At 38.2% G+C, this 25366-nt stretch overlaps 2 protein-coding genes across 3 annotated transcripts in view; one reads left to right on the top strand and one right to left on the bottom strand.

Annotated features, from left to right (window-relative positions):
• Positions 1–11602, top strand: part of LOC137646981 (scoloptoxin SSD14-like) — a 379610-nt gene extending 368008 nt beyond the window's left edge. For both annotated transcript variants that reach the window (XM_068380053.1, XM_068380054.1), the window contains 3 exons: positions 9675–9802; positions 9932–10158; positions 11372–11602. In XM_068380053.1, coding sequence (XP_068236154.1) covers positions 9675–9802; positions 9932–10158; positions 11372–11521 — 505 coding nt within the window. In that variant the 3' untranslated portion in view covers positions 11522–11602. The remainder of the gene's footprint in view (positions 1–9674; positions 9803–9931; positions 10159–11371) is intronic.
• A 1756-nt stretch (positions 11603–13358) lies between these two features.
• On the bottom strand, positions 13359–13811 carry LOC137646457 (uncharacterized). The gene has a single exon (XM_068379559.1). It carries the CDS (start codon positions 13809–13811, stop codon positions 13359–13361), a length of 453 nt encoding a protein of 150 aa, XP_068235660.1.
• Positions 13812–25366: the final 11555 nt, after the last annotated feature.

The raw sequence follows: 25366 nt of genomic DNA, 5'->3' as shown, positions 1-25366 counted from the left end.
TCATCACTGCTAGCAGGGCCTTTTCGGCGAAAGGAAAGACCATGGTGGGAGGAGCAAGAAAGGACGGGTGTTTCTTGCTTAGGGCCGGCACATTGGAATTGGTGTAGCCCCTGCTCTTGAGGCAGTTGGCCAGAAGAGCTTGAGCCTTAGTGTGGTCAAACACTATGACCTCCTTCGGCTCTGTCTCCTCCTTGGAGACTGGTTCAGATTTAAGATGGACGTAACAGTCCGGGTAGTAATGGGCATGTGTTCAGCATGCCACCAAGGATTTGTCACCGAGCAGGCAGGAAGATCCTTGACGCTGATCTTCTTTGGCGTTGTCTGTTTCATGTTCATTATCTCCCTCTTAGGATCCGCATGTCCCTGGCGGAACTTCTCATCCAGGAGTGCTGCCAACATTTGGAGGGTATCCTGGGTGCTTACCACTGCCGGTACTGGAGTGGCAGATGTAGAGGGGACTGGTTCCGAAACCACAACGGAGAAAACAGAAGTCAGGAGTCTCCACTTGATCCTCCTCTTCTTGACCCTCAGCCATCAGGGTCCTTTCGGTATTATCCGACACATCTGACATCTTCTCCACTTCGTCTATGTACCATTCTTGGAGAGCGTCCGAAACGTCAGGCTCGTAAAGTTGGACTCAGGGGATCTCAGGCTTGGGAATGATGGCATCCGCAGATGCCTTGGGGAAGAGCAAGGCTCTCATCCTTTCACTTGGGAGATAAGGCCCCGTGGCGTTCTTTTGGAAACCACGAATCCCACTTGCGCAGTTTCTCCCGAGCGATGTCCCTGGCCTCCGCTGACGGAGGGTTATCGAATGCCTCATAGAGCAGGCTCTTGCACACAGGGCAGACCTGCGGGTCCCAATAGCGAAGATTTCCCTTCGAGATCGAACAGCCGGCGTGGGTTCGACACGCCAGGTGGCCGTAGAAGTTGGACGACGAAAGCTACAGAAGGCGCTTTCACACTGTAGATACAACTCCTGTAAAAGAAAGAGACAAATGAGTTTTTGGAAGTCAACTAAATTATGACTTACAGTAATCTTAGATTAGTATTAAGTTAATAAACTTATAATATAAGATTCCTTTTATGTATAAGCTTAGGATAGATAAGCTAGAAAGGAGGTAGGAAAGACACATACTTGTGCATCCCACCCAGCCAATTGCCATGACCCCACACCATAACTAATTCAAGGGGCTTGTCATGAGCCCTAGAAGGAGGAAGAACATCCATGTTGGATGAGCCAAGCTTAGGCTTCCTCTGAGGAATTAGTTACAGTGAGAGGGGGAGCTGAATTCATTCAGTATATAAGAAAAGGAGGGATAATCTAATCCCCCTTATTCAGGTTAGGTCCCGGCAAGAGACTGCACATGGATGCACAGAATATGCTGGAAAATTTTTACAGTACAACTATACACAATAGTTTTCAGTCTAGGGTATATCTTATACCATAGATGTACTGGCTATTATCCATAGCTGCACAATAATCACTGCCGGCACTGGGCCGGCAGGGGAAGGGGTGACTGTCCACTGTATAGCCAAGATTGAAGGCGCCAGCAGCGTGGCGGCATGTCGGAAGCTCGCCTGGTGCCGGCAAATCTCCATCAAGGTGAGACCCTTCCAAGCCATCAATCTATGTGGTAGGGAGAGGGCGACACCTTAAGGTGATGGCAGATCTCCGGCAAGTCGGCGGCCCCCGGCAGTCGGCAGGTGACCGGCAGAGGTATACCTATATTGACATCATTCAATGAGACAGATAGGATACCGAAGACACTGACGGCTGACGCCGGCAGAGTAGAGGCAGCAGTGGACCGGCACTGAGAGAGAGAGGGATAGGAAAGGAGGAGAGAGAGGGAAGGGTAAAATTCGATACCCATCCTCTTCTTCCTCCGAAAGGAGTGTTCAAATGAAAGGGAGAGGGTGGCGACCTTTCATCCAGGGACAACAGAGCCGGCAGTCGGCTACAGTTGTCGGTGGCGGCCCAAGAGAGGACCGAAGGACACTCAAAGATAGTAAGGTCTTCCGCCAGCAGACCAAACCTTCAAATGCTATCCCATAGTTCAACTATATGCGGGAAGCGTAGCAGTTCGGACTAACCAACGAAAGGACCAAGACGAACCCACAATCCGCCGGCACGCGGTGGAGTTGTAGGACGGCGGACAGGGGTGTGATGGCTAGCCAACTGGAGAGAGCCCAATACTCTTTCTTATTGGCATCTTGAAATCCTCTTGTGTTTGATTAGTCTCTTGACAGATGCCGCTAATACTCTCCTCTTCTTCAGTGGAATGGAGAGATGGTGTGACTGTAAGTTCCAATGGATTCCTAACCATTGAAACTTCTGAGCTGGAGAAAGGCGAGACTTCTTGCGGTTGATCTTGAAGCCTAGGTGCTCCAGGAACTGGATCATCTTTCCGGCCGCTTGCAGACAAGTCGTCTTGGATGCTGCCCACACCAGCCAATCGTCCAGGTATGCTACTACCTGAATTCCTTCTGAGCATAGTTGTTGGACGATTGTATCCGCAATCTTAGTGAATATCGTTGAGGCTATGTTTAGCCCAAAGAGCATGGCTGTGAAGACATACTTTGTCTTCTCTATCCTGAATCCTAGGTAGGAGGAGTGGGGGCGACTGACTGGTAGGTGCCAGTAAGCATCTGCCAGGTCTATTGAGACTGTAAGCCCGTTTTGGTAGAAGGGTCCTTATGTGTTGTAAGGTAAGTATCCGGAACTTGTTGTTCTCGATGAACTGGTTGAGTGGAGACAAGTCTAGAATGACTCTGAGTTTGTCCGAGTCTTTCTTGGGAACACAGAACAGCCTTCCCTGGAATCTGATGGCCTTCACTTTCCTTATTACCTTCTTGTTCAAGAGTCCTAAGGTATATTCATCCAACAAGGGGGTGGAGTGTTGGAAGAATTCTGGAAAAGGAGGTGTAATTCTGTTCCATTTCCTACCGAGTCCATTCGTGATTACGCTGTGGGCCCATGGATCGAAGGTCCAACGATCGCGAAAGTGGAAGAGTCTGCCTCTTACCTGGAACCTCTCATTGCTTAGAGGTTCCTGAGGACTTGCTTCCGTGACCACGTCCTCCTCTATCCCTTGAGGGGTTTCTTGAGGAGCCTCTTTTTGGGACTCTACGTTTTCAGGGCCGAAAGGTAGTCGTATGCCTCTCAAAACCTGGGTTGAAAACAGGTGATTGGGCCACCAGCTGCTGAGGGACCATCTGAAAGGTGGTTTGCGGCTGGGTTACCATTTGAGGCACTGTGGCCATGGTCACAGTCGGAAGTTGTGCAGGTCTACGGGGTTTCTTTGCCTTCTTGTTCTTTGGCTGGGGACTACTGTCTGAGGATGATTTCCTCTTTGAAGACATGCCCCACTTTTGGAGAAGGTTCCTATTCTCCGCGGCGGCTTTGGCAATAACTTCTTGAACCACATCTTGTGGGAAAATGTCTTTGCCCCAGATGTATGATGTGATCAGCTTCCTGGGTTTGTGTTTTACCGTTGCTGCAGAAAACACATGCTCTCTACAGGTCCTTCTTGACCTGACGAAGGCATATAAGTAATTCACAAGGGTACCCATGTGGGACTTGGCTAAGACCATGTACATGTCTGGGGCATTGGTTAGACCTGCACACACTTCCAGGCAGTTCTGATGAGACAAAGAAGCAGCAAGTCTTTCTTTTGCCTCCTGTTCCCTTCTCAAAAGAGGTTCTGGCAACTTTGGAAGGTTTTCGTTGAACTGCTGGCCTGCTAGCTCCGGATCCAACTTAGAGACGGAGAAGGTTAAATGTACTTCTTTCCACTTCTCCTCGCAGGTAGGCATGGCTAGAGATAATGGTTTGCATTCCTCTAGGACTGGGCACGGTCTGCCCTCATCGACTGCTTTCATGACACATTCAAGGGTTTTCACCGAAAAAGGGAAAGCTCCGGAGGAAGGAGCAATGAAGGTTGGGTGCCTCTTGCTCAATGCCGAGACTTTGGAGTTGGTATATCTGGCTATTTTCAGGGCCTTGGTTAGGATAGCCTGTGCCTTGTCATGCTCGAAGACAATGACTTCCATAGGTACCATCTCCTCACGGGATGCTGGTTCATTTCGCAGTCTCACGTAGCAATCTGGGAATGCTGAAAAGCTGGGCCAGAATTGGAGATCTTCAAGGGGTTTGGCCCCCAACTTCTCGGAGATATAAAGCTTCCCATTCACCATGGGCATGTACTCCGTATACCTCCAGGGATTAGTTTCGGAGCAGTGAGGGAGGTCAGAGACTCTAAGGGGCTTAGTAGAGCCCCTGGAAGTGCCAGGTCGTTTCCCTTCCTTTACCTCTCTCTTCGTCTCTTTGAGATCTTACTTTATCTCCTCTTGTTCCTTACGGAACACCACCAACATCTGCTGGATCGACTCTAAGAGCGCTTTGCCCCTGCTGTCCTGCACAGCCGGTAGGGGAGTTGGGGCTGAAGAGGTCGACGGCACAGGTTGATATGCCGTCACAGTGAACTGAGGGTCCTCAGTCATCATCGAAACGGATCCATATTCCTCCGTGGGTGGTTGAACCACTTCTTCTTCAGGGCCTTCTTGCAGTAGGTCCTGTTCAGTGTCGTTGGACACCTCCGTCATCCGTTTTTGGTGGATGTCCATGCCTTACAGTGCCTTGTTGATGTCCGCGTCCACTGTCAGTTGGATGAAGGGAGGCTGGACCTGTACCTGGGGCAAAACCGCACTGGATTGAGCCTTACGGAACAGAAGGCACTTTAAAGATTCGTTAGGTAGGTAAGGTCCCGGAGAGTTCTTCTGGAACCCTCTTACCCACCTTCGAAGGGTTTCCCTGGCTGTGTCCCTTGACTCCGTTGTGTCAGGGATCTCTTCCCCAAAGCCATCGGTCAGCAAGGTCGAGCAGTTGGAACATCCCTTCGGGTCCCAGTACCTCAAGGATCCAGATACGAGGCAGCAGGGGGCATGAGACCTGCACATCGTATGCCCACAAAAGTCCTTACTCATGTGGTTGCAGAACACAACTGCACACTTCACCATTGGCTCCTCCTATAAGGAAAGAAAGGGTGAAATGAGCACTCAGTTGTTTATATCATTGATATAAATGCATACTTATCAATAGTAATACTTACTATTATATTTTATAGCTTAGGATAGTAAGCCATAAAGGAAATAGGAAAGACACATATCTGTGTTTCCTCTCCCAGGCAATTGCTGAGACCTCCGTCAATATTAATATCTAAATTCCTTATAAGGGAAAATACAGGGTGGAATAACTCCCGTACGTAGAGCCGGAGTTAGTGAATATTTATACTAACTCCTCCACCTGTAGAATATTAATACTGAACGGTGTTCCATAAGTGTCCCGATAATCAAAGGATTCATCAGGGTGTTGAGGGAATACTTCAATCTCAGCATATTATGCGATCCCAACAATAGACTGTGAAAAGATACACAGAGTATGTTAGAAATACTTGTACTACAGTATTGTTGTATACTGTAGTTTTACCAACTACTGTATTGTTGTATACTGTAGTTTCACCAACTATTGTATTGTTTTATATTGTAGTTTTCTAACTACTGTATTGTTATATACTGTAGTTTTACTGGCTACTGTATTGTTGTATACTGTAGTTTTACCGGTACACTACCAGAGTTAGGCTAGTGCCTGGCAGCACTAACTGATAGAGAGAGAGAAAGAATGGAAAGGAGGATATCCTATTATTATGGTTTAGCACAATAATTAAAAGTGTAGGAGGGCTACTGCCGCCAACTGTCTTCTTGCCAGAATGAGAGCTCTAATGGGAGGGGAGGAATGTATCTGATTCTAGCTTCCATTCAGCCACAACTTTTGCTGCCAGCTGTACTGCTGGTTGCAAGGCCTGTGGATGGCAGTCCAAGAGAGGACTGAAGAATTCTCAACAGTATAATGGGTTTCCCACCGGCAGCTGTCAGGGCCGGCTCAGTCTTTCCTTCCAGGGCATTCGCTTCTGGTGAAGGAAGGACATAAGGAGGAGTTGGCCGAGGCGGCAACATAACCGCCGCTGGTAGGGTCCCGGCCGGCAACTTAGTCAACCCAGCAAGGCGGGATGACTATCAGAATACCGGGGAAAGAATGTTGTGACGGCTAGGTCGGCACTAAAGGACAGGGGGGGGAGGGAAAAGGGTCTTATAGTTTGCAGGGGAGAAAGGCGGCAGCAGGTATGTCGCCTACTTTCGGCTGTATACTAAGGAAGCATGGCTTCCTGTGCCGACGACGTCGTGGTCAGCAGAGGAACAAAGACTCCCCTGTCGGCGACATTGTCGGCTGCAAGAAGTGTTTTATAGTTTACAGGGGAGAAAGGCGGCCGCAGGTATGCCGCCTACTTTCGGCTGTAAACTAAGGAAGCATAGCTTGCCATGCTGACAACGTCGTGGGTGGCAGAGGAACAAAGATTCTCCTGTCGGCGACATTGTTGGCTGCAAGACAGTACACCTTGAGTTACCGTCATACTTCAAAGCCGGGATACTCGGCGGTAAAGAAGATAGACGGTATAAAACTATATAAGTCAAGCCGGAGTTTACTACTCAGTGGAAATGACAAAAGATAGGGTTGCCGCTTGTGATGGCGGCGCTCAGGGGTGAGAAAGAGTTTAGCCTCTTTTCTCTAAAAGAGAAAAGTATCGAATTATACCCATAAATTCTAGGGGATATATATCCCCAACCGAATTGATAGGAAACAATACTAAGAGGTTAAACAATGGGATTTACTTTACTAACGTATACAAAACGGGTTAGGCTAGCCTAACTCCAGTGGGGACCGCGGCTACGATTGGTACCACCGGGGTCCCCGTCGTATACGAAAGTAATGTTACATATCGGAAGAGGAAATATTATAATGTATGCAAATCTTTACTAGTATAATTTGCCTGACTAGCTAAAAAGTTTCTTTATAGCTAAATACTGGGAGTGTCGCACTATTGACTAAATAAAATTAATTTATGGCATGCGACAGCGGTCTTTAAATGGCCGCCTCCGGTGTCGGCTGCGCTCCACTAAACAGACTTAAATTATACACAGGAAAGATCAAATACTCAACTTCCCAGAGGATGAAGATGCTGGATATTGCATGATATTATTCCAAGAAACAGTAACAACACCAAGAGAAACGTGGAAGCGCACTAAGCTTAAATGCTACAGTTCAAAGGAATGATGGGCCGTAGTAGTACGGAGAGGAGGTCCACCAGGTACTTTGATAACGGCTCCCCTTTCGTTCGCCACTCTTCCCCCTCAAAGAGTTGAATCTATTCGGGGTGAATATTGCTATGTGTCGTATCAAAAAATATGTCCCCTGATATTATGCGATATCCTTAAAGATATATTAAGGATACTCGCGCCAGTAGTTACAATTCTGGAGACCTATGGTTAATTCTCTGGGAGTATCACTGTAGCAAATATCCCTTAGAAAGCTATCTAAAGGAACCTTCAATCAGGACGACATGGCCGAGCCCAAAAAATGCAGTACTAATTATGGTATGGTTGCAGTAATTAAACCATGTCTGATAACACTGACAACCAATGTTACACTACTACGATGATGGGAATATAAAATGCAGTAATAATTATGGTATGGTTGCAGTAACTAAACCTTGACTGATAAAGTTGATAAACAATGTTACAAATGCTACGGTGATGAGAATGTAGGATACAGTACTAATTATGGTATGGTTGCAGTAATTAAACCTTATCTGATAATACTGACAGCCAATATTACAGTCCTATGATGATGGGAATATAAGATGCAGTACTAATTATGGTATAGCTCAAGTAATTTAACCTTGTCTGATAACACTGATAACCAACAGTACTAAATATGGTATGGTTGCAGTAACTAAACCTTGTCTGATAACACTGACAACCAATGTTACACTGGCTACGATGATGGGATTACAAATGCAGTACTAAACATGGTATGGTTGCAGTAATTAAACCTTTTCTGATAACATTGATAACCAATGTTACACTGGCTACGATGATAGGACTATAAAATACAGGACTAATTATAGCATGGGTGCAGTAATTAAACCTTGACTGATAACACTGACAACCAATGTTACATCGGCTACGATGGTGGGAATACAAAATACAGTGCTAATCATGGTATGGTTGCAGTAATTAAATCTTGTCTGATAACACTGATAACCAATGTTACATTGGCGGTGATGATGAGAATATAAAATACAGTACTAATTATAATATGGTTGCAGTAATTAAACCTTAACTGATAACACTGACAACCAAAGTTACACTACTACGTTGATGGGAATATAAACTACATTACTAATTATGGTATAGTTGTAGTAATTAAACCTGGTCTGATAACACTGACAACCAATGTTACACTGCGGAGGATGGTTTTGTTATAGTTTGTTTTCCGAACATTTTTTAATAAAAAGAAAAAAATTCACATGGGAAAACTCCTGTTTTATTCGAAAATTACAATAATTTTTGCGCCTAGTAAATAATTAATAAGATATACTCTGATATATCCGCCGATATATTGGGGTTCTCCCCTGAAGCTAAATAAATTGAAAGCATGTATATCATGAAAAATTTCTTATATCCTCCTTATTCGTATCTCCATTTCCAATATTAAAAATGTAATTATGATTTTGATCACCTTTTTAATCATTTAAATGTTTATATATGAAGGTCATTTCAAGTTCGGCTTATTGACGAACGCTGATTTTGTGCTCAGATTTCAATGATAAGGAAATGTTATGTAGGCTACTGTATGTCTTCTTGTAACAGTATATGTGTAGGGATGCAAAATGTTTCTCAAACTCAAAATACGTTTGGTGATAGGCTTCTAGAGCACTGACAAGCATGTTAATAATAGTATTTTTCTTAATCTCGGTTCTATAACAGAAGTGAAAAGGCGCATGTGAAATAGGTTTTCTTTAGGGTACCTATTAAGTTAGAATTTCTCATGACAGATAATCCCTGTTTTATTTCATTTGGGTTGTGAAAGATTAAAACATCTGATTCTTTTTATTACATTAACTCGTTAGTTCCGTAGGTCGCTGCAACCTCACCATCCTGGTGAGCTAAGGATGGGGGTTTTTGGGGAGCCTATAGGTCCTTCTGCTGAGTTATTAGCAGCCATTGCTTGGCTCCCCCTGGTCCTAGCTTGTTTGGAGAGGTGCTTGGGACCTGATCATATGTATATATGGTCAGTTTCCAGGGCATTGTCCCAGTCCTTGCCTCTGCCTTTCCTGGGCGGCTTTTAAACCTTCAAGTGATGTAGTACTGCCAGGAAAGGAATAAAAAAGAAAATATAAACGTTTAATATTTGCGTAAAGATTCATGATTAGGATAGATTGAATTGTGATAGCATATCATTTAAAAACTTCACATACTGAATAGAGAGAGTTTGAATGAAGAATCTTTCTTCGAGTCTTTAAAAGGAACTATAAAGAAGAAACAGAATCTTAGATAAGTAATTTGCAAGTTGTACATGTATTTTGGAAGCATAAAATTTAAACAGCCTTTCAAAATTAAAATAGCCTTTCAACACAGCGTTCCAAATATGAGGAAGAAATATGTTGAAATATTACTTAACCATTCATTTTCCATGTTTCTCATACAATAGAAATAGTTAAAATTAAGCTCAAAATTTAGAGATTATATCACAAAAATAATGTAAACACTTTCAGTTTTGGCGCTGGCATTAGATCGATACAAACAGGAATCGTTCTTAATGATGAGATGGACGATTTTTCTGCTCCCAATATCACAAGCTATTTTGGTATTCCTCCTTCACCTGCCAATTTCATTCGACCAGGTAAGTTGGTAATTTTTATCTGGGAACATATTATAAGATGTATATCTTAGAAACTGTTTATCGTGATGTTTATCTTAAAGAAGGATCGGAATGAATGCAGTTAGGCAATGAGCTCGTATTCTTCCACAGGAAAGAGACCCCTTTCTTCCATGTGTCCAACAGTTTTCGTCGATAGTAGAGGAGACGTTCGTCTCATCATAGGCGCCGCAGGAGGAACTAAGATTTCATCTGCCGTGGCATGGTCATCACTTCGTAATCTATGGCTAAAAGATGATATAAAAAAGGCGATAGATGCTCGAAGAATCCATCATCAAATCTACCCGATGACACTGAGCTATGAAGATGGAATTGTTCAGGTATTGCAAATATTCTGTTTCGTATTTCAATTGAATAACGTCTTGTTGTTATTAGAGAGTGTTTAGTAAATTGGTTCATCATTTTTATGTGAATGCTATATTTTGGTGAGAAATGATGTGATTTTTACGAGTTAATAAAGTTTACATGTTCTTGCTCATAAAGTCTTACTATATGAGTTTTTCTGCAGAAAATCACGCAAGGAAAAGCCAAGCATTGGAGGGGTAACTTGTGCTGGAATAATTGTGGACATTTTTACTTTTCTTCGTTTCCTTCAGCATAGTCAAAAAGATAGACTTTCACAACATACTCTCATAAATCTTAGTAACAATGTAGGTTCATTTCCTATAATGAAGATATATTACTAGCAAGATCAAAAGATCCCGGAATTAAAACTTTAATTTTATGTACTAATGTATTATACCTTAAACAGGCAAAGGCTGCAGAAATAAGCTTGAATTTTTAAAATTTTAGATCTCGATAAGTGTGACTTTTTAACGGAAGGTATTATCAGGTTTATAGATAATAATTTATTGCCAAAAAAAATCATACTGAAAATCCGCTCTTTTATTTCCTTTTTAATAGTAGGATGCTAGATTAACTTTTCCCTTCCAAAAAGTTATCTTACACTTTATACTTTGTGGTAGTTTGCATCAAGGCCTGTTGCAATTTGTTGACATTACAGATGCTTGAATGACTTACAACTGGGAGAAGACTATTTATTTCTGTTTTGCAAGTGTAATCTATTTTTAAATATGTATATATATATATATATATATATATATATATATATATATATATATATATATATATATATATATATATATATATATATATATATATATATATATATATATATATATATATATATATATATATATATATATATATATATATATGTGTGTGTGTGTGTGTATATATATATATATATATATATATATATATATATATATATCCTGTGTTTTAACAGTCCTTTAAACGTTCTTTAATCATATTTGATTCGTTTTATACTCGAATATCCATGAATTTCCGACTCAGGGTAGCTTTACCAGGTGTATTTCAAACAGGTCTTAAATGTCAGGGCAGGCTCTCTCTCTCTCTCTCTCTCTCTCTCTCTCTCTCTCTCTCTCTCTCTCTCTCTCTCTCTCTCTCTCTCTCTCTCTTTTCGTATGATGTAATCCTTAAAACCGTATTAAATGTATTTTCTCCTTCCAGAAAATTGTCTCAGGTCTTGAGGAGATTGGACATATTACCAAGAAATTCAGCGTTGGAGGTTCTGTTATCTGCGCAGTCGCTCGAGCAGAGAATGGAAAAATTTACGCAAATTCCGACTTCAGAAAAGCTGGAGAAGTGGATGGTTTTTAAAGATCATAAATACTGTCTATCAATTATCAAACTCTGTAAACATATGAGATTTAATTACTTATTAAAGAAACAAATAATTTTTATGGATTTTGAGTATTTACACAATATTGTAATTGATCTTACAAAAGTATTTATATTGAGTTTCAAGGCATATTGTACTCTTAAAAATGTACCTTTGTATTTCTATATATATATATACTGCAGAGAGAGAGAGAGAGAGAGAGAGAGAGAGAGAGAGAGAGAGAGAGAGAGAGAGAGAGAGAGAGAGAGAGAGAGAGAGAGAGAGAGAGAGTGAGAGGTGGCTTACACGGCTGCAATGATAATTTAAGTAAAGTTCACCTTCCAAATATTAGTATGAAGTAAAAACCATCTATTGCGGTGGGTGGTTGATATTTAAGAATAAACTCGAAGTATGAATATAGAAGCACTTTATTCACGCAAGTACATGATGTATTGACTGGTGAATCTACAATAGAAAATAATTTACATTGCAATACAATGATTATACATATATTTTAGGCAATCATATTGTATTGACTAGTGAATATACAATTGAAATTAATATAAATTACAATACAATAAGTATACATAAATTTTAGGCAATCATATGAAAAAAACGCAACAGTAAATTTATGACCTAAATGCAATGCAATTCCATTTTGTAATGAATCTATAAAAAACAAAAACAATCACGTATGACACCATGCAGAAGTTCGGATCACTTGAATGAATAATATTTGCATCATTATTTAGGAATTATGTATAAAAACCAAAAGCACCAAAAAAAAGAAAAAAAAAAAAAGAAAAAAAAAAATCACAACACAATATAAAATACAGGAAGGAAACTCACAAGCATATGCGACTTCTGAGGATAAACCGCACACCACAAAGCACTCTACTACAACTTGGGCATTTGGAGAAACTAGATTTCTTGAGACACTTTCACGAACGAGGACTGTTGAAGTGAAGAAGGAGAACCATCTCAGCCTTTACACCTAGCATGTACCCTCCCATTGAATGTGTCCTGTTAACATCATTCCAACTATTCTAACGAGGCAATTACATACATTCAATACCTAACAGTATCCAAAAACAAGTTAAGTAATTGAACAATACCGAGAAATTTAAAGACGATAGCTAAAGACATTCCAAAACCTAAGAAAAAATAAAAATTGATAAAAGAATAATATAACAATAAAAAAAAAACTTAACGCCCCATGCTCCAATTGCATTAATCTTTTGATCATTATAGCACAACAAATACAACACAAGCACATGATCTAACCATGTGCAACACATCCCACCTTGAATCGTTGTGATTCAAATGAATACTGAACATAAAGCATGGTGAAAAAATAATCCACTGACATAATTACACAGATCCCTCAAGAAGAACTAGCTTCGTAACTGGTCTTGTGAAACTAGAACACCTAGTACGAATTTTGTCTGATCTTACGAGCTCATCGTCACCTCGAAATACTTCCTCTACTACACCCATAGGTCAAAGCCCTCGAGGAGTGTTCGCTCCCAAGGTCAAGACTAAGTCGCCTTCTTTAAGATTGGCCTTTCTTTTGTGCCATTTTGCTCGTACTTGCAACTGTGGCAGATATTCCTTTAACCAACACCTCCAAAAAGTATTGGCCAAATGCTGAACCTGCCGCCACTCACTGAAGACTCCAGGAGGTAAAGCAACATTTTCAGACAACATAAGCAAATGGATGGGAGTTAAAGGAGAAATATCACGTGCATCATTGCTTACCTTGGTGATGGGATGCCCATTTACTACAAACTCCATCTCGCAAAACAAAGTTTCCAAGCCTCATCAGACAGTCTGCACTCAGTACCCATAAGTCCAAACAAGAACTTTCCTCTCAGTGTAAATTAGGCGCCCCCATACTCCTCCCATGTGTGAAGCAGCTGGAGGATTGAAATGCCACTCCAAATTGACATCAAGACCATACTCATGAAGAACCTTTTGATTTAAATCCTTGAAACTTCTTAAAATCTGAACCTGGCCCCCAGCAAAATTAGTCCCATTGTCTGACCAAACTTTCTTGGGTACGCCATGCCTAGCTGCAAAACGTCTAAAGGCATTCAAGAAACTATCGGTCTCTAGTGTATTGAGCTTTTCCAAATGCACAGCATGAGTGTTCATACACGTAAAAAGACACCTATAGCGTTTCACTTCTGCTCTCCCCTGTTTTATCAAAAATGGTCCAAAACAGTCCAGTCCAGTGTAGGTAAATGGCCTGTTACCGAACTCAAGCCATTCTGATGGTAAATCTGCCATCTTTTGAGAACATGGTTTTGCAAACATTCGTCTACAGAATATACATCCATGATCAACTCTTTTGACAGCACTATGCACACTAGTAACCCAATAATTTTACGAATCTCACAAGTGACCCATTCAGTTCCACAATGTGTAATATTGTGGAAATCATTGGCGATGAGTGGCAATCAGATGATCATGGGGAACCAGATATGGACTTCGAAAATGTTTGGACACTCTTGCACGTTTCAGCCTGCCTCCAACTCTAATTACTCCATCACTATCAAGAACTGGATCTAGAGAACCTAAAGTACTAGACTTACCAACACCACGCCCTTCTGATAACAACTTAATCTCACTGGCAAAACGTCGACCCTGAACATATCTCAAAATGGTAACTTCAGCAACTAGAAGTTGTTCGACAGTCAGACCCTGTTCAACATTGCCACGTTTACCCCTTTTAAGGACCATTATGGCACGCAACAGCCAAGCTACTGCACGCTTTAAAGAATACCAACTCGAATAGCAGGAAAAGAGCTTGTCCATCGTATCATTCTCTTTGCAAAGCAAGAGACAAGTTCCACCTCGAACCTTAGGGTCCACAACATCAATCGAGATATCACTAAATTCTTGCACTGAATGCCATTGCACTTTATGATCATGGAGAAATTCTGGCCCTTCAAACCACCGATTAACCTTAAGACTTTCAAGGGATATTTCTCTTATAAGAATATCCTCTGGATTTTGGACAGCTTGGACAAAAGAGCACTGTTCAGGTTCAGTGAGCTGCTGGATAAGACTCACCCTGTTGTCTACAAACACATCAAAGCGACGAGATTCCTTTGATATATACCTTAACACAATCTCGCTATCAATCCAAAAGTAGCAAGGATCAAGATCTAATTCTCCTCTGAGAGTGTCATCCAATTTTGCAGCCAGAACTGGTGCTTACATCTCAAAACGTGGAATTGTTATAGACTCTATTGGAGCCACCTTCGATTTGCTAACCACAAGAGCCACATGAATCTCCCCTGCTTGGTTCGTGCTCCTTAAATAACTCGAACATCCAGAAAAATGATGCAGTTCTAATGCTGCTTCATTGAATTCAATTGGTTTGATACACCTTGGAATCCTAATGTCCCTGACACCATCAAGAGAACTATACCATTGTGACCACTTGCGGGCTAAGCCTTCTGAGACGGGATCATCCCATGACAACTTGCAAATGGTAGCTTCTCGCAGCAACAGATTCCCCTTGACTGTAACTGGATTCACCAATCCAAGAGGGTCATATATGAAAGCCAACATACACAAAATCTTCCTACGAGTCAACTTAGTATCACACTCTTCGGCCAGATTGACCCTGAAGAATTCATAACCTGCAACATCCCATGCAATACCGAGAGCCCTGCCATCAAAGTCTTTAAGGAATTCAACCTCACTTGCCCTCTCTTGTACTGGAACCAAACTCTGTAATTCCTCATCATTAATGACAAACTTAGTGAGACAAAATCCACCCTTGCTGAGCACTTCAGTAGTACCTTTAACCACCTCTGAAACCAAACTCTTATAGGGAAGAGATTTCAAGCAATCATCAACATAAAAGCATCGTTTGATGGTATCTGAAATTAATAAAGTAACATCCACATTGTCTACCAATACATGCCCAAGTCCATAAGCAGAGCTAGATTAACACCATACTCCCCAAAATACGTGATGAGTCATTTTATAATGAACATTTTCTCCTGCATCATTGAATCAAATGAAGCGCAAAGCATCCATATCCTCCTTCGGTATGACCACCTGATAGTACAATGCCCTTATATCTGCAATTACTGCATATGCATTTTCACGGCACCTCAGAAGATTATACACAAGATTGCTAGTCAAATTTGGCCCCTGGAAACACTTATCATTCAATACTACACCATCGAACTTGGCAGCAAAATCGAAAACTATACGAATCTTACCTGGTTTTTTGTCGGACACTACAGCCTGATGGGGCAAATACCACACTTTAGTCCCAGGGATACTGACATTTGTAGACACAGCTTCTGCATATCCCTTCTATATCAACCTCTGCATCTCACCATCATACTGAGCAAATAGACCCCCTTCATAAGACTTCTTTTAGTTGCTTTCAACCTGGACAGAGCCATTACATAATTGTTGGAGACCTGAACATCAGACTTCCAAGGGATAGGAATTTGATACCGTCCATTGACCAATATACACTCGCGATCCCACAGTTTTATAACCTCCCTGTCTTCCAAAGACCAGGAAACATTATCTGAAATACCATAATTTTCAATATTCCACAACACATTGATGTCTGAACCAACACCAGCTTTGGTACTTACAAAATGGGAAACTATACTCCGACCAACTGGATTGACAACCTGGGCTGGACCACACAATGTCCAACCCAATATGATACATACCGCAAAGGGGTCACCTCTCTTACCCTTCTTTACCTCCAATGGTGCCAGGGCCTCTGCATGATCTTGGCCGATCAGAATATGCACAATTTCACCACCAAGAGGATCAGGAAGACCCTCCAGGTGGGGAAACAATGAAACATTCATCAACGGCAACTTGACTGGAATTCTGTCAATAACAAAAACATTATTGAGATTAATTTATTCCCAACCATCAACTGAGGAAACACACATACCAACAATCATAGAAGATAGATCTTCATTAGTCTTACTCATTATATTAAGCTTATATGTCTTAACTGCACCACTTATACCCAAAGATTTGATCAAATCACGAGAGAAGAAAGTGCTGCTAGAAGCACTCTCTAATAAGGCAGTACTTTGGTGAGACTTATTTACAAGAACAGACACTACAGGTATAAACACTTGGGATTCAGCTATGACATCTGTACTACTGGCATTGACCACACTTCTATTTTCAACATTCCTTTAAAGGTTATTTGCTAGAGAAGTATGAAGAAATTTGTTATGCTTTTTACTACAACCTGCTACACTATAAACTGATGGATTCCTACATAACAGTTAAGTGGTTTGAATACGAGCAATTTTTCACACATTTTTTTTTTGTCTCTTGGAAGTTTAACTCTTTCTGAAGGTTTCATATTCTCAAACTGATCACAGTGCACTAATTTGTGGTCCTGAGAACACAACACACGCGGTGGACGCTCAAAGATCCCAGTCACAAATAAAGATGGAGAGGTAGTGCTATTCTTCTTGAACTTTGAATTGTCATCACGCATTTTAGCACCAATGTTACCGTACGCAGGATCCGTAGCCTCATTTACTTCTCTCTCCATGAAGCTCATAAGGCCCTCGAAGTTTGGATATTCTCTTTGGTTTCTCTTGACATCAACAGCATATTTCTTCCATCTATTACAAATATAGAGAGGAAAGCGAGCAAGCACTTCAATGATTAACATCTGGCTATCAATTTCATGTCTTCATTAACTGCTCCAAAGTCATTAAGGTGTTAGTGAGCTCGTCTGCCAAATTCCACAACGCATCTGCAGTACGGGCTGTCTTCCCCTGTCTCAACTTGTTGATGACCCTCTCTCATAACAAGTGCTGATCCCCAAAACGTTTCTTTAAAATATTTCAGGCCTCTTGATAGCCTTCTTCCTTCTTCATGATGCAAGGATATATTGCCTCATGGGCTTTACCTTTGGTATATTGCAACAGGTGCGTAAGTCTTCTAAAATATTTCAGGCCTCTTGATAGCCTCCTTCCTTCCTCATGATGCAAGGATATATTGCCTTATGGGCTTTACCCTTGGTATACTGCAACAGGTGCGTAAGTCTTTTCAACGAAAAAAAGTAGCAATGAACGAGTGATAATTGATAGGATTGCCATCAAAGCTCTCAATCTCTACTTTTGGAAGAGTTACAAGCCCCAAGACTTCACTCCTAAGTGCATTCACTGACGTGGAAACTTCAGTCTTGACAGGCGCTGCTGATCTTGACTCCTGCTTGGAATCCAGCCAATCATAGACCTTCCCCATTGTATCAGCGTACATTTTCTCCGACTAGAAGAAGTTTTGATCATCGGCATCACATTCATCTAAATTCTCGAAGAGGGCATGATGGGCCTCATAGGCCCCCTCAAATGCACACATTAATTTCTCTGTCTCTTCCTTCACTAAATCTGGCTTGCGTTCTGCCATTAATCTTTCAACTTTATTGGTATAACGGGTTACTGCAGCTTTACACACACGTCGTGTCACACATTTTTTCGCCAATTCTTCAGCCATGTTTGTTGATCATCAATGCTTATTCATTATTGCAGTTGGTGGTTGACATTTAAGAATAAACTTGGAGTATGAATATAGAAGCACTTTATTCACGCAGGTACATGATGTATTGACTGGCGAATCTACAATAAGAAATTAATTTACATTACAATACAATAAGTATACATAGATTTTAGGCAATCATATTGTATTGACTAGTGAATCTACAATTGAAATTAATATAAATTATAATACAATAAGTATATTGCATTAATCATTTGATCATTATAGCACAACAAATACAACACAAGCACATGATATAACCGTGTGCAACACTATCCATAGCATATACTTGCATTCTATTCCTAAAATACTTTTGAAAAAAATATTCTATCATTGCCTTGATTATGGGACAAGATTCAACACACTACCAGATCAAAATTCAAACCTGTTTCTTAAGTTTGGTTGTTAATATATTAAAACGATACTAATACATGTATCTAAGTGTATCTTATTTTACTTAATGATTAACTAGAATCGTAAAGATATTTTTGAGAAGGAAGGTTCTTTAAAGGTTCTTTATGCTAAGAAAAAAGGAATCTGGAGAAGCAGGGGAACTGTGTCACCCCCTTTACTACATGGCGCGTAAATATTAATTCATCACATCTATTGCTATTTGAGTGTTGCCTTTGGAATATGAATAGAAGGAAATCTTTTTTTCGAACATAATATCAATGTACTTCATGTTTCTTCTGTATCCATTATCTGTCAACAATGGACATACACTCTTTGACTTACATCCGTTTATTAATTATGTATTATCTTCATTTACTTTTCTCTGTTATTTTAGTAATTTTTGTAATATTTTATCAATTTTTACATATGTATATATATATATATATATATATATATATATATATATATATATATATATATATATATATATATATATATATATATATATATATATATATATATATATATATATATATATATATATATATATATATATATATATATATATATATATATATATATATATATATATATATATATATATATATATATATATATATATATATATATATATATATATATATATATATATATATATATATAAATATATATATATATATATATATATATATATATATATATATATATATATATATAGAGAGAGAGAGAGAGAGAGAGAGAGAGTGCATTTATATTGATATTTTTTAGATTCTGATGAAGAATTCTAATTTTTTCGAAAACTAAATAATAAACATGTCATGTATATCACAACTCTGGTATTGGTATTCATATATATATATATACATATATATATATATATATATATATATATATATATATATATATATATATATAGATATATACATATATATATATATATATATATATATATATATATATATATATATATATATATATATATATAGATATATATATATATATATATATATATATATATATATATATATATATATATATATATATATGCGTAAAAATCACAGGAAAACGTGATGCTCAGATGCAGAAGAACCACAGGGAAAATGAAAATACAGAATATACACTTGAGTCCTGACTAGTTTCGTGATACTTCCTCAGAGGACTGATTTATTGAGAGAGGTTTCTTACAATTTATAGGGAAAGCAAAAGTACGAACATACATATAGAGATTTAGAGAACAATGACACTCCCTTACCCGCTACCTGGGCTTGACTCAGGTGTGAGGAGGAAGAGTCCGCAAGCTCGTTAGACACCTGCTAAAAAGGGTCATTTCTAGTGGCGGGTATATTCTTGTTTACTTCTTATTTTACTTTCATTACAGTTATTTATATGTCAATGCGGTAGCCTTATCTATATAAATACATAAGCAAAACATACACAAAAATACAAATACATACACATATATACATATATATATATATATATATATATATATATATATTACACACATACATACATATACATATATACACATATATACACACATACACATACATATACATACACATACACATATACATATATATACATACATACAGATACAAATACATATACATATACATAAATACTTACACATACACATACATATACATACACATACATATATACATATATATACACATACATATATACATATATACATATATACACATACATACTTATGCATATATACATTTATATGTATACAACATTAATATCATAAACATATAATCATGTATATATCAATACTTACATCTAGCATAACACTATATAGTGCCAATATACTTATGCATACTATATAAAATAATTGTTTCCTTTAATGAATGGTAGCTTAGGTCTAAATATTAATTTCACACCGACGTTAATTATTCACAATACATTCAATTCTACATTAAGTGGTTAATGTTTTTTTATATAGTTTACAAATCTCTTTACATATAAAGGCGTCGAGTTTATACATTCCATGACCAATATTCAAGTTGTTTTCAAAGGTTTCTTTTATGAAACTGGACTCTATGATGTTTCTTTCTACTAAGTTATTTGAATGAACCAATTTCTTTGCACCTGACCAATTAATAGGGTGATTTTTTATCTCTAACGTGGGCAAAGAGTGCATTATTATCTTGAGCATACCTGACACTTTTCTTATGTTGTTCAATTCTCTTTTCTAGGGCTTTACCAGTTTGACCAATATAGTATTTTTCACAAGCATTGCATGGAATACGATATACACATCCCTTGGTAATGTCAGGAGAATTCTTTATTAAGGCTGTTTTTATTGTATTTTTACTCTTAAATGCTACATTTACATTGAAATTTTTTAACAGTTGGGGAATTTCTTTAAATGAATCACAATAAGGTAGTACAAGTAAATTTTGTGTGTTATAGTTTTTTCTGTTATCATTACCAAAAAAAGTCTTTTTTGCTGTTCTTAGGGCATCATCTAACACAATTTCAGGATACTTTAGTTTTTTACCTATTGCTCTAATACCATTTATTTCGTCATCAATATATTCAGGGCTGCAGACTCGGAATGCTCTTAAAAACATAGAAGTAAATACAGATTTCTTAACTTTGTTGCCTTGGTTTGAGTAATAATGGACATATGCCGAGATATTCGTTGGCTTTCTGTATACACTGAACTTGAGACTATTATTACATCTATGTATGCGACAATCCAAAAAAGGTAGGGTACAATTATTCTCCAGCTCCATAGTGAAATTTATTGATGGTACCAAACAATTCAATCTAAGAAGAAAGTTATCTAAATTTTCATTTCCTGGCCACACACATATTATGTCGTCAATATATCGAAACCATTTTACATTATTAGGTATGATGTTATTTACAATTCTGCTTTCAAAAAATTCCATATATAGATTGCTCAATACTGGGGATAAAGGGTTTCCCATAGCCATACCAAAAGTTTGTGCATAAAATCTCCCATTGAATTCAAATTTACAATCTTTTATACATAATTTAATTAATTCTATTAAAGTGTGTATGGAGAATGGTAGATTCAATTATCTATTATCTAATGTATATATGTATGTGTATGTATATGTATGTGTATGTGTAAGTATTTATGTATATGTATATGTATTTGTATCTGTATGTATGTATATATTTGTATATGTGTATGTGTATGTATATGTATGTGTATGTGTGTATATATGTGTATATATGTATATGTATGTATGTGTGTATATATATATATGTATATGTATATATATATATGTATATATGTGTATGTATTTGTATTTTTGTGTATGTTTTGCTTATGTATTTATATAGATAAGGCTACCGCATTGACATATAAATAACTGTAATGAAAGTAAAATAAGAAGTAAACAAGAATATACCCGCCACTAGAAATGACCTTTTTAGCAGGTGTCTAACGAGCTTGCGGACTCCTCCTCATCACACCTGAGTCAAGCCCAGGTAGCGGGTAAGGGAGTGTCATTGTTCTCTAAATCTCTATATGTATGTTCGTACTTTTGCTTTCCCTATAAATTGTAAGAAACCTCTCTCAATAAATCAGTCCTCTGAGGAAGTATCACGAAACTAGTCAGGACTCAAGTGTATATTCTGTATTTTCATTTTCCCTGTGGTTCTTCTGCATATATATATATATATATATATATATATATATATATATATATATATATATATATATATATATATATATATATATATATATATATATACATTTATAAACCCATGATGCAATGGATCATAGGAGAGATGGAGTGTGAACGTCAAGTCATAACAGGATGCGAAAGTAAGACCAAGCTAAATCATTGCATAGGTAACATTTTGTATGAAGAGTCAACATAACACAGGCATCCCGTGAGAAACAGTTGACCTTCTTTGATCTTTACACGGAACCAGATGGCTTCTGATTATAATCTAGTCTAATCATATTTGTGATTAATGCTGAGATAACTAATACAACGTTATCAACGCAAACCTATATTTTGTGAGTTCTATTAATCTTTTCATATGGAATGGTCTTCCGACCAAACCATACATACTCCAGTGATGGAGCTAATAATAAACTGTTTAAAGTTAACTTAACTAGACTTATTCAGAAGAAGTAACCTACAAGTCCAACAAATCTATACCACATTGAAGAGACATGAGATAGAACACCAATGTGTGTTTATAACAGTACCACACCAACAATTGGTGGCAGCAATTTCAACTTTAATAACCCGCGATTTCAACTTTAATAACCAGAGATTTCAACTGTAATATTTAGCAGTTACAACAGTAATGAATCTACAATTTCGACGAAGTATCTACGTCCACCGAAGAAATGAACGCATCGAACATCAACTATAAATATTATACAAACTGAGGAACAGGATCTTCAATCAACATATATCATTAAAACATTTTTAGAAGACGAAGGAATATCCATCAACTTTATCAACGTTTACTGAACAAACATTCAAGAATCATATTCAGGAAATAAACATTTAACAATACGACGGGAAATCAAATCGAAACATTCATCAACCAGCTAAACTCTCGCAAACCAGAGAGCGAGAGAGAGGAAATGACGTCATCGATCATCGCCCATATATACTGAAGCTAAGTACATTTCTTTATTCATTCAGGTTTAGGCAGTGAAGTGTTTTATGTCACGAGTCGATCGTCCATTATTGCTGGGGTGATTTATTTGCAAATCTTCATTTTCCTTCATTAAAGGAAACTGTATTCAACTTCGAATTCTCGTCTAGAATATTTTTTTCTCTGTGCTAATTCCGTTTTCTTTCAGAAGTTCTCGATAAATATCTTTGTCTTAGTATCATTATTTTGGGGGATTGTGTTATAATCTGCAACATATCTTTATTGTATAGTGCTTATGGGTTTACGCAGTGGACGTCTGTATTCATCTAGAGATTTTGATAGGATCGCAAGGAATCGAAGAGATAGAAAAAAAGTTAAAGTAAACATGACACCTCCTGTGAATCCTGGACCGAGTATCCCCACTACCGGACCGAGTAACCCCGCTCCCGTAGTAACCCTAGTAAGTGCACGTTCAGCTATCCTTCCTTTTCAGGGTCGGATCAATGGGTTCTTACCTCAGAATGTCGAGTCTTGGATTTCATCAGTTGACTCTCACTTAAACGCAAAATATATCACAGACCCATCTGTACAATTACAAGAAGCTAAAAGTTTTATAGACTTTGCTAAAGGAGATGCAAGCGCGTATCATAGGGGAGTTTCTTTTCAAGAGCCAGTTACATGGGACGATTTCAAAGTTAGGCTACGTGCGATCTATGGCGGTGAAGAAGCCTTAGATGTAGTTTTAACATTAAGAAATACACTTAATCAAGCCTCTATGACTCAGCTTAATGTTATAGAACGAGCGGCTTTCATTGCCGATAGGCTTAATGAATATGAAGATATTTTAGGTATTTCCACATGGGTTATAGGAGATAACATCGCCGTGAAAGATTTCTTACGATTAATGTATTTAACTTCCATGACAATTATGTTGCCAGAGGCTTTAGTGTGCTGTTTTGATAAAAAATTAATGCCCGAAAGTACAGAATTAGATGTGTACAAACAGATATAGAAACACATGTCTAAGTGTACTGACCTAGATCCCTTGCTTACTCAAGTTTTTGCAAAAAATGAAACTAAGCCACAACATATAAACGTAGTTAATAACAATGATCAAGTCGCAGGAATGACGTGTTATAATTGCAAACGTCAAGGTCACTTGATTGCAGACTGCAGAATGCGATTTTGTTCGATACACAATAGTTCAACTCATTCATATAGTCGATGCTACTCACGTAATCAACAACAGAATCCTAGAAACACAGTCAATTCCACAGTCAATTCCCTATTGAAATAAAAAAAAAAATCCTCAGTTCAATAAGAAGAAACAGCCAAACGTCAATGCAGTTCAAAATCAAAAACAAACAAATAGTGCTTCAAATAACTCTGATCCTGGGCCGTCTAGCCAGAACTCGCAAGGTTAGACTAACTTTCAGAATGTGCAAAGCAAAGCAAATACCACATAATTAACTCCAATGGGGAAGAGAGTGATGTTGGGTCATTCGTATCAACATCAGTAATATCAAATAATCCATTTAATGTTTTGTCAGATCATTGTGAGGAAATAGATTTTCTTATGAAACACACGGCTGAATCAAATAAATCAGCACAGGTTCCCGTAGATTTGCAACAAATTCACGCAATAATAAGCCAAAATGAGTTACGACCAACATTATATGCTATAAATCTAGAACACCGATCCTTCACATTGTTTTTTGATTCTGGTAGTCCACGTAATATCATGGATTTGAGACTCATCACTTGTTATTTTCGAACTTCCCTATAAAGAAGTCCAGAGTAAACCTCTTGGGTATAGGAAATAATGAATTAAATGTAATAGGAGTAACTCATGTTCAGTACAAGGTCGGTAAGCGCACGTTTGCCGATACCTTTGTCGTTGTACAAAACATTGATATGTATCCAGCTGTAATTATAGATGTCTTCTAATACCTTAAAATCAGTTTTGGATAAAAAGGAGATGTCAAATAAAACAGTAACATACGTTGAAGAACCAAGCACTTGTCTCATAAATCAAGAAATAATATACGCGACCCAACAAAATTCTCGTTCACCCGTAATATCATCTTGCACGCAATCTATCGAGCCGAACGTAACTTCGAATATATTAGTGCGAGTAAAGAAAACTTTGCCGGGATCTGAAATATTAATTCTTTCCGACAATTTATACAGTCGGCTCACAACAACAATGTAATATTGAAGTCTGTAATCATTTAAATACCACTTTAGTAATTCACAAAAATCAACATGTCTTGGATGTAGAA

This window comes from Palaemon carinicauda, chromosome 9 (genome assembly GCF_036898095.1).
Source record: "Palaemon carinicauda isolate YSFRI2023 chromosome 9, ASM3689809v2, whole genome shotgun sequence".
Lineage (NCBI taxonomy): Eukaryota > Metazoa > Arthropoda > Malacostraca > Decapoda > Palaemonidae > Palaemon > Palaemon carinicauda.
This window is presented reverse-complemented; position numbering and strand designations above follow the sequence as displayed.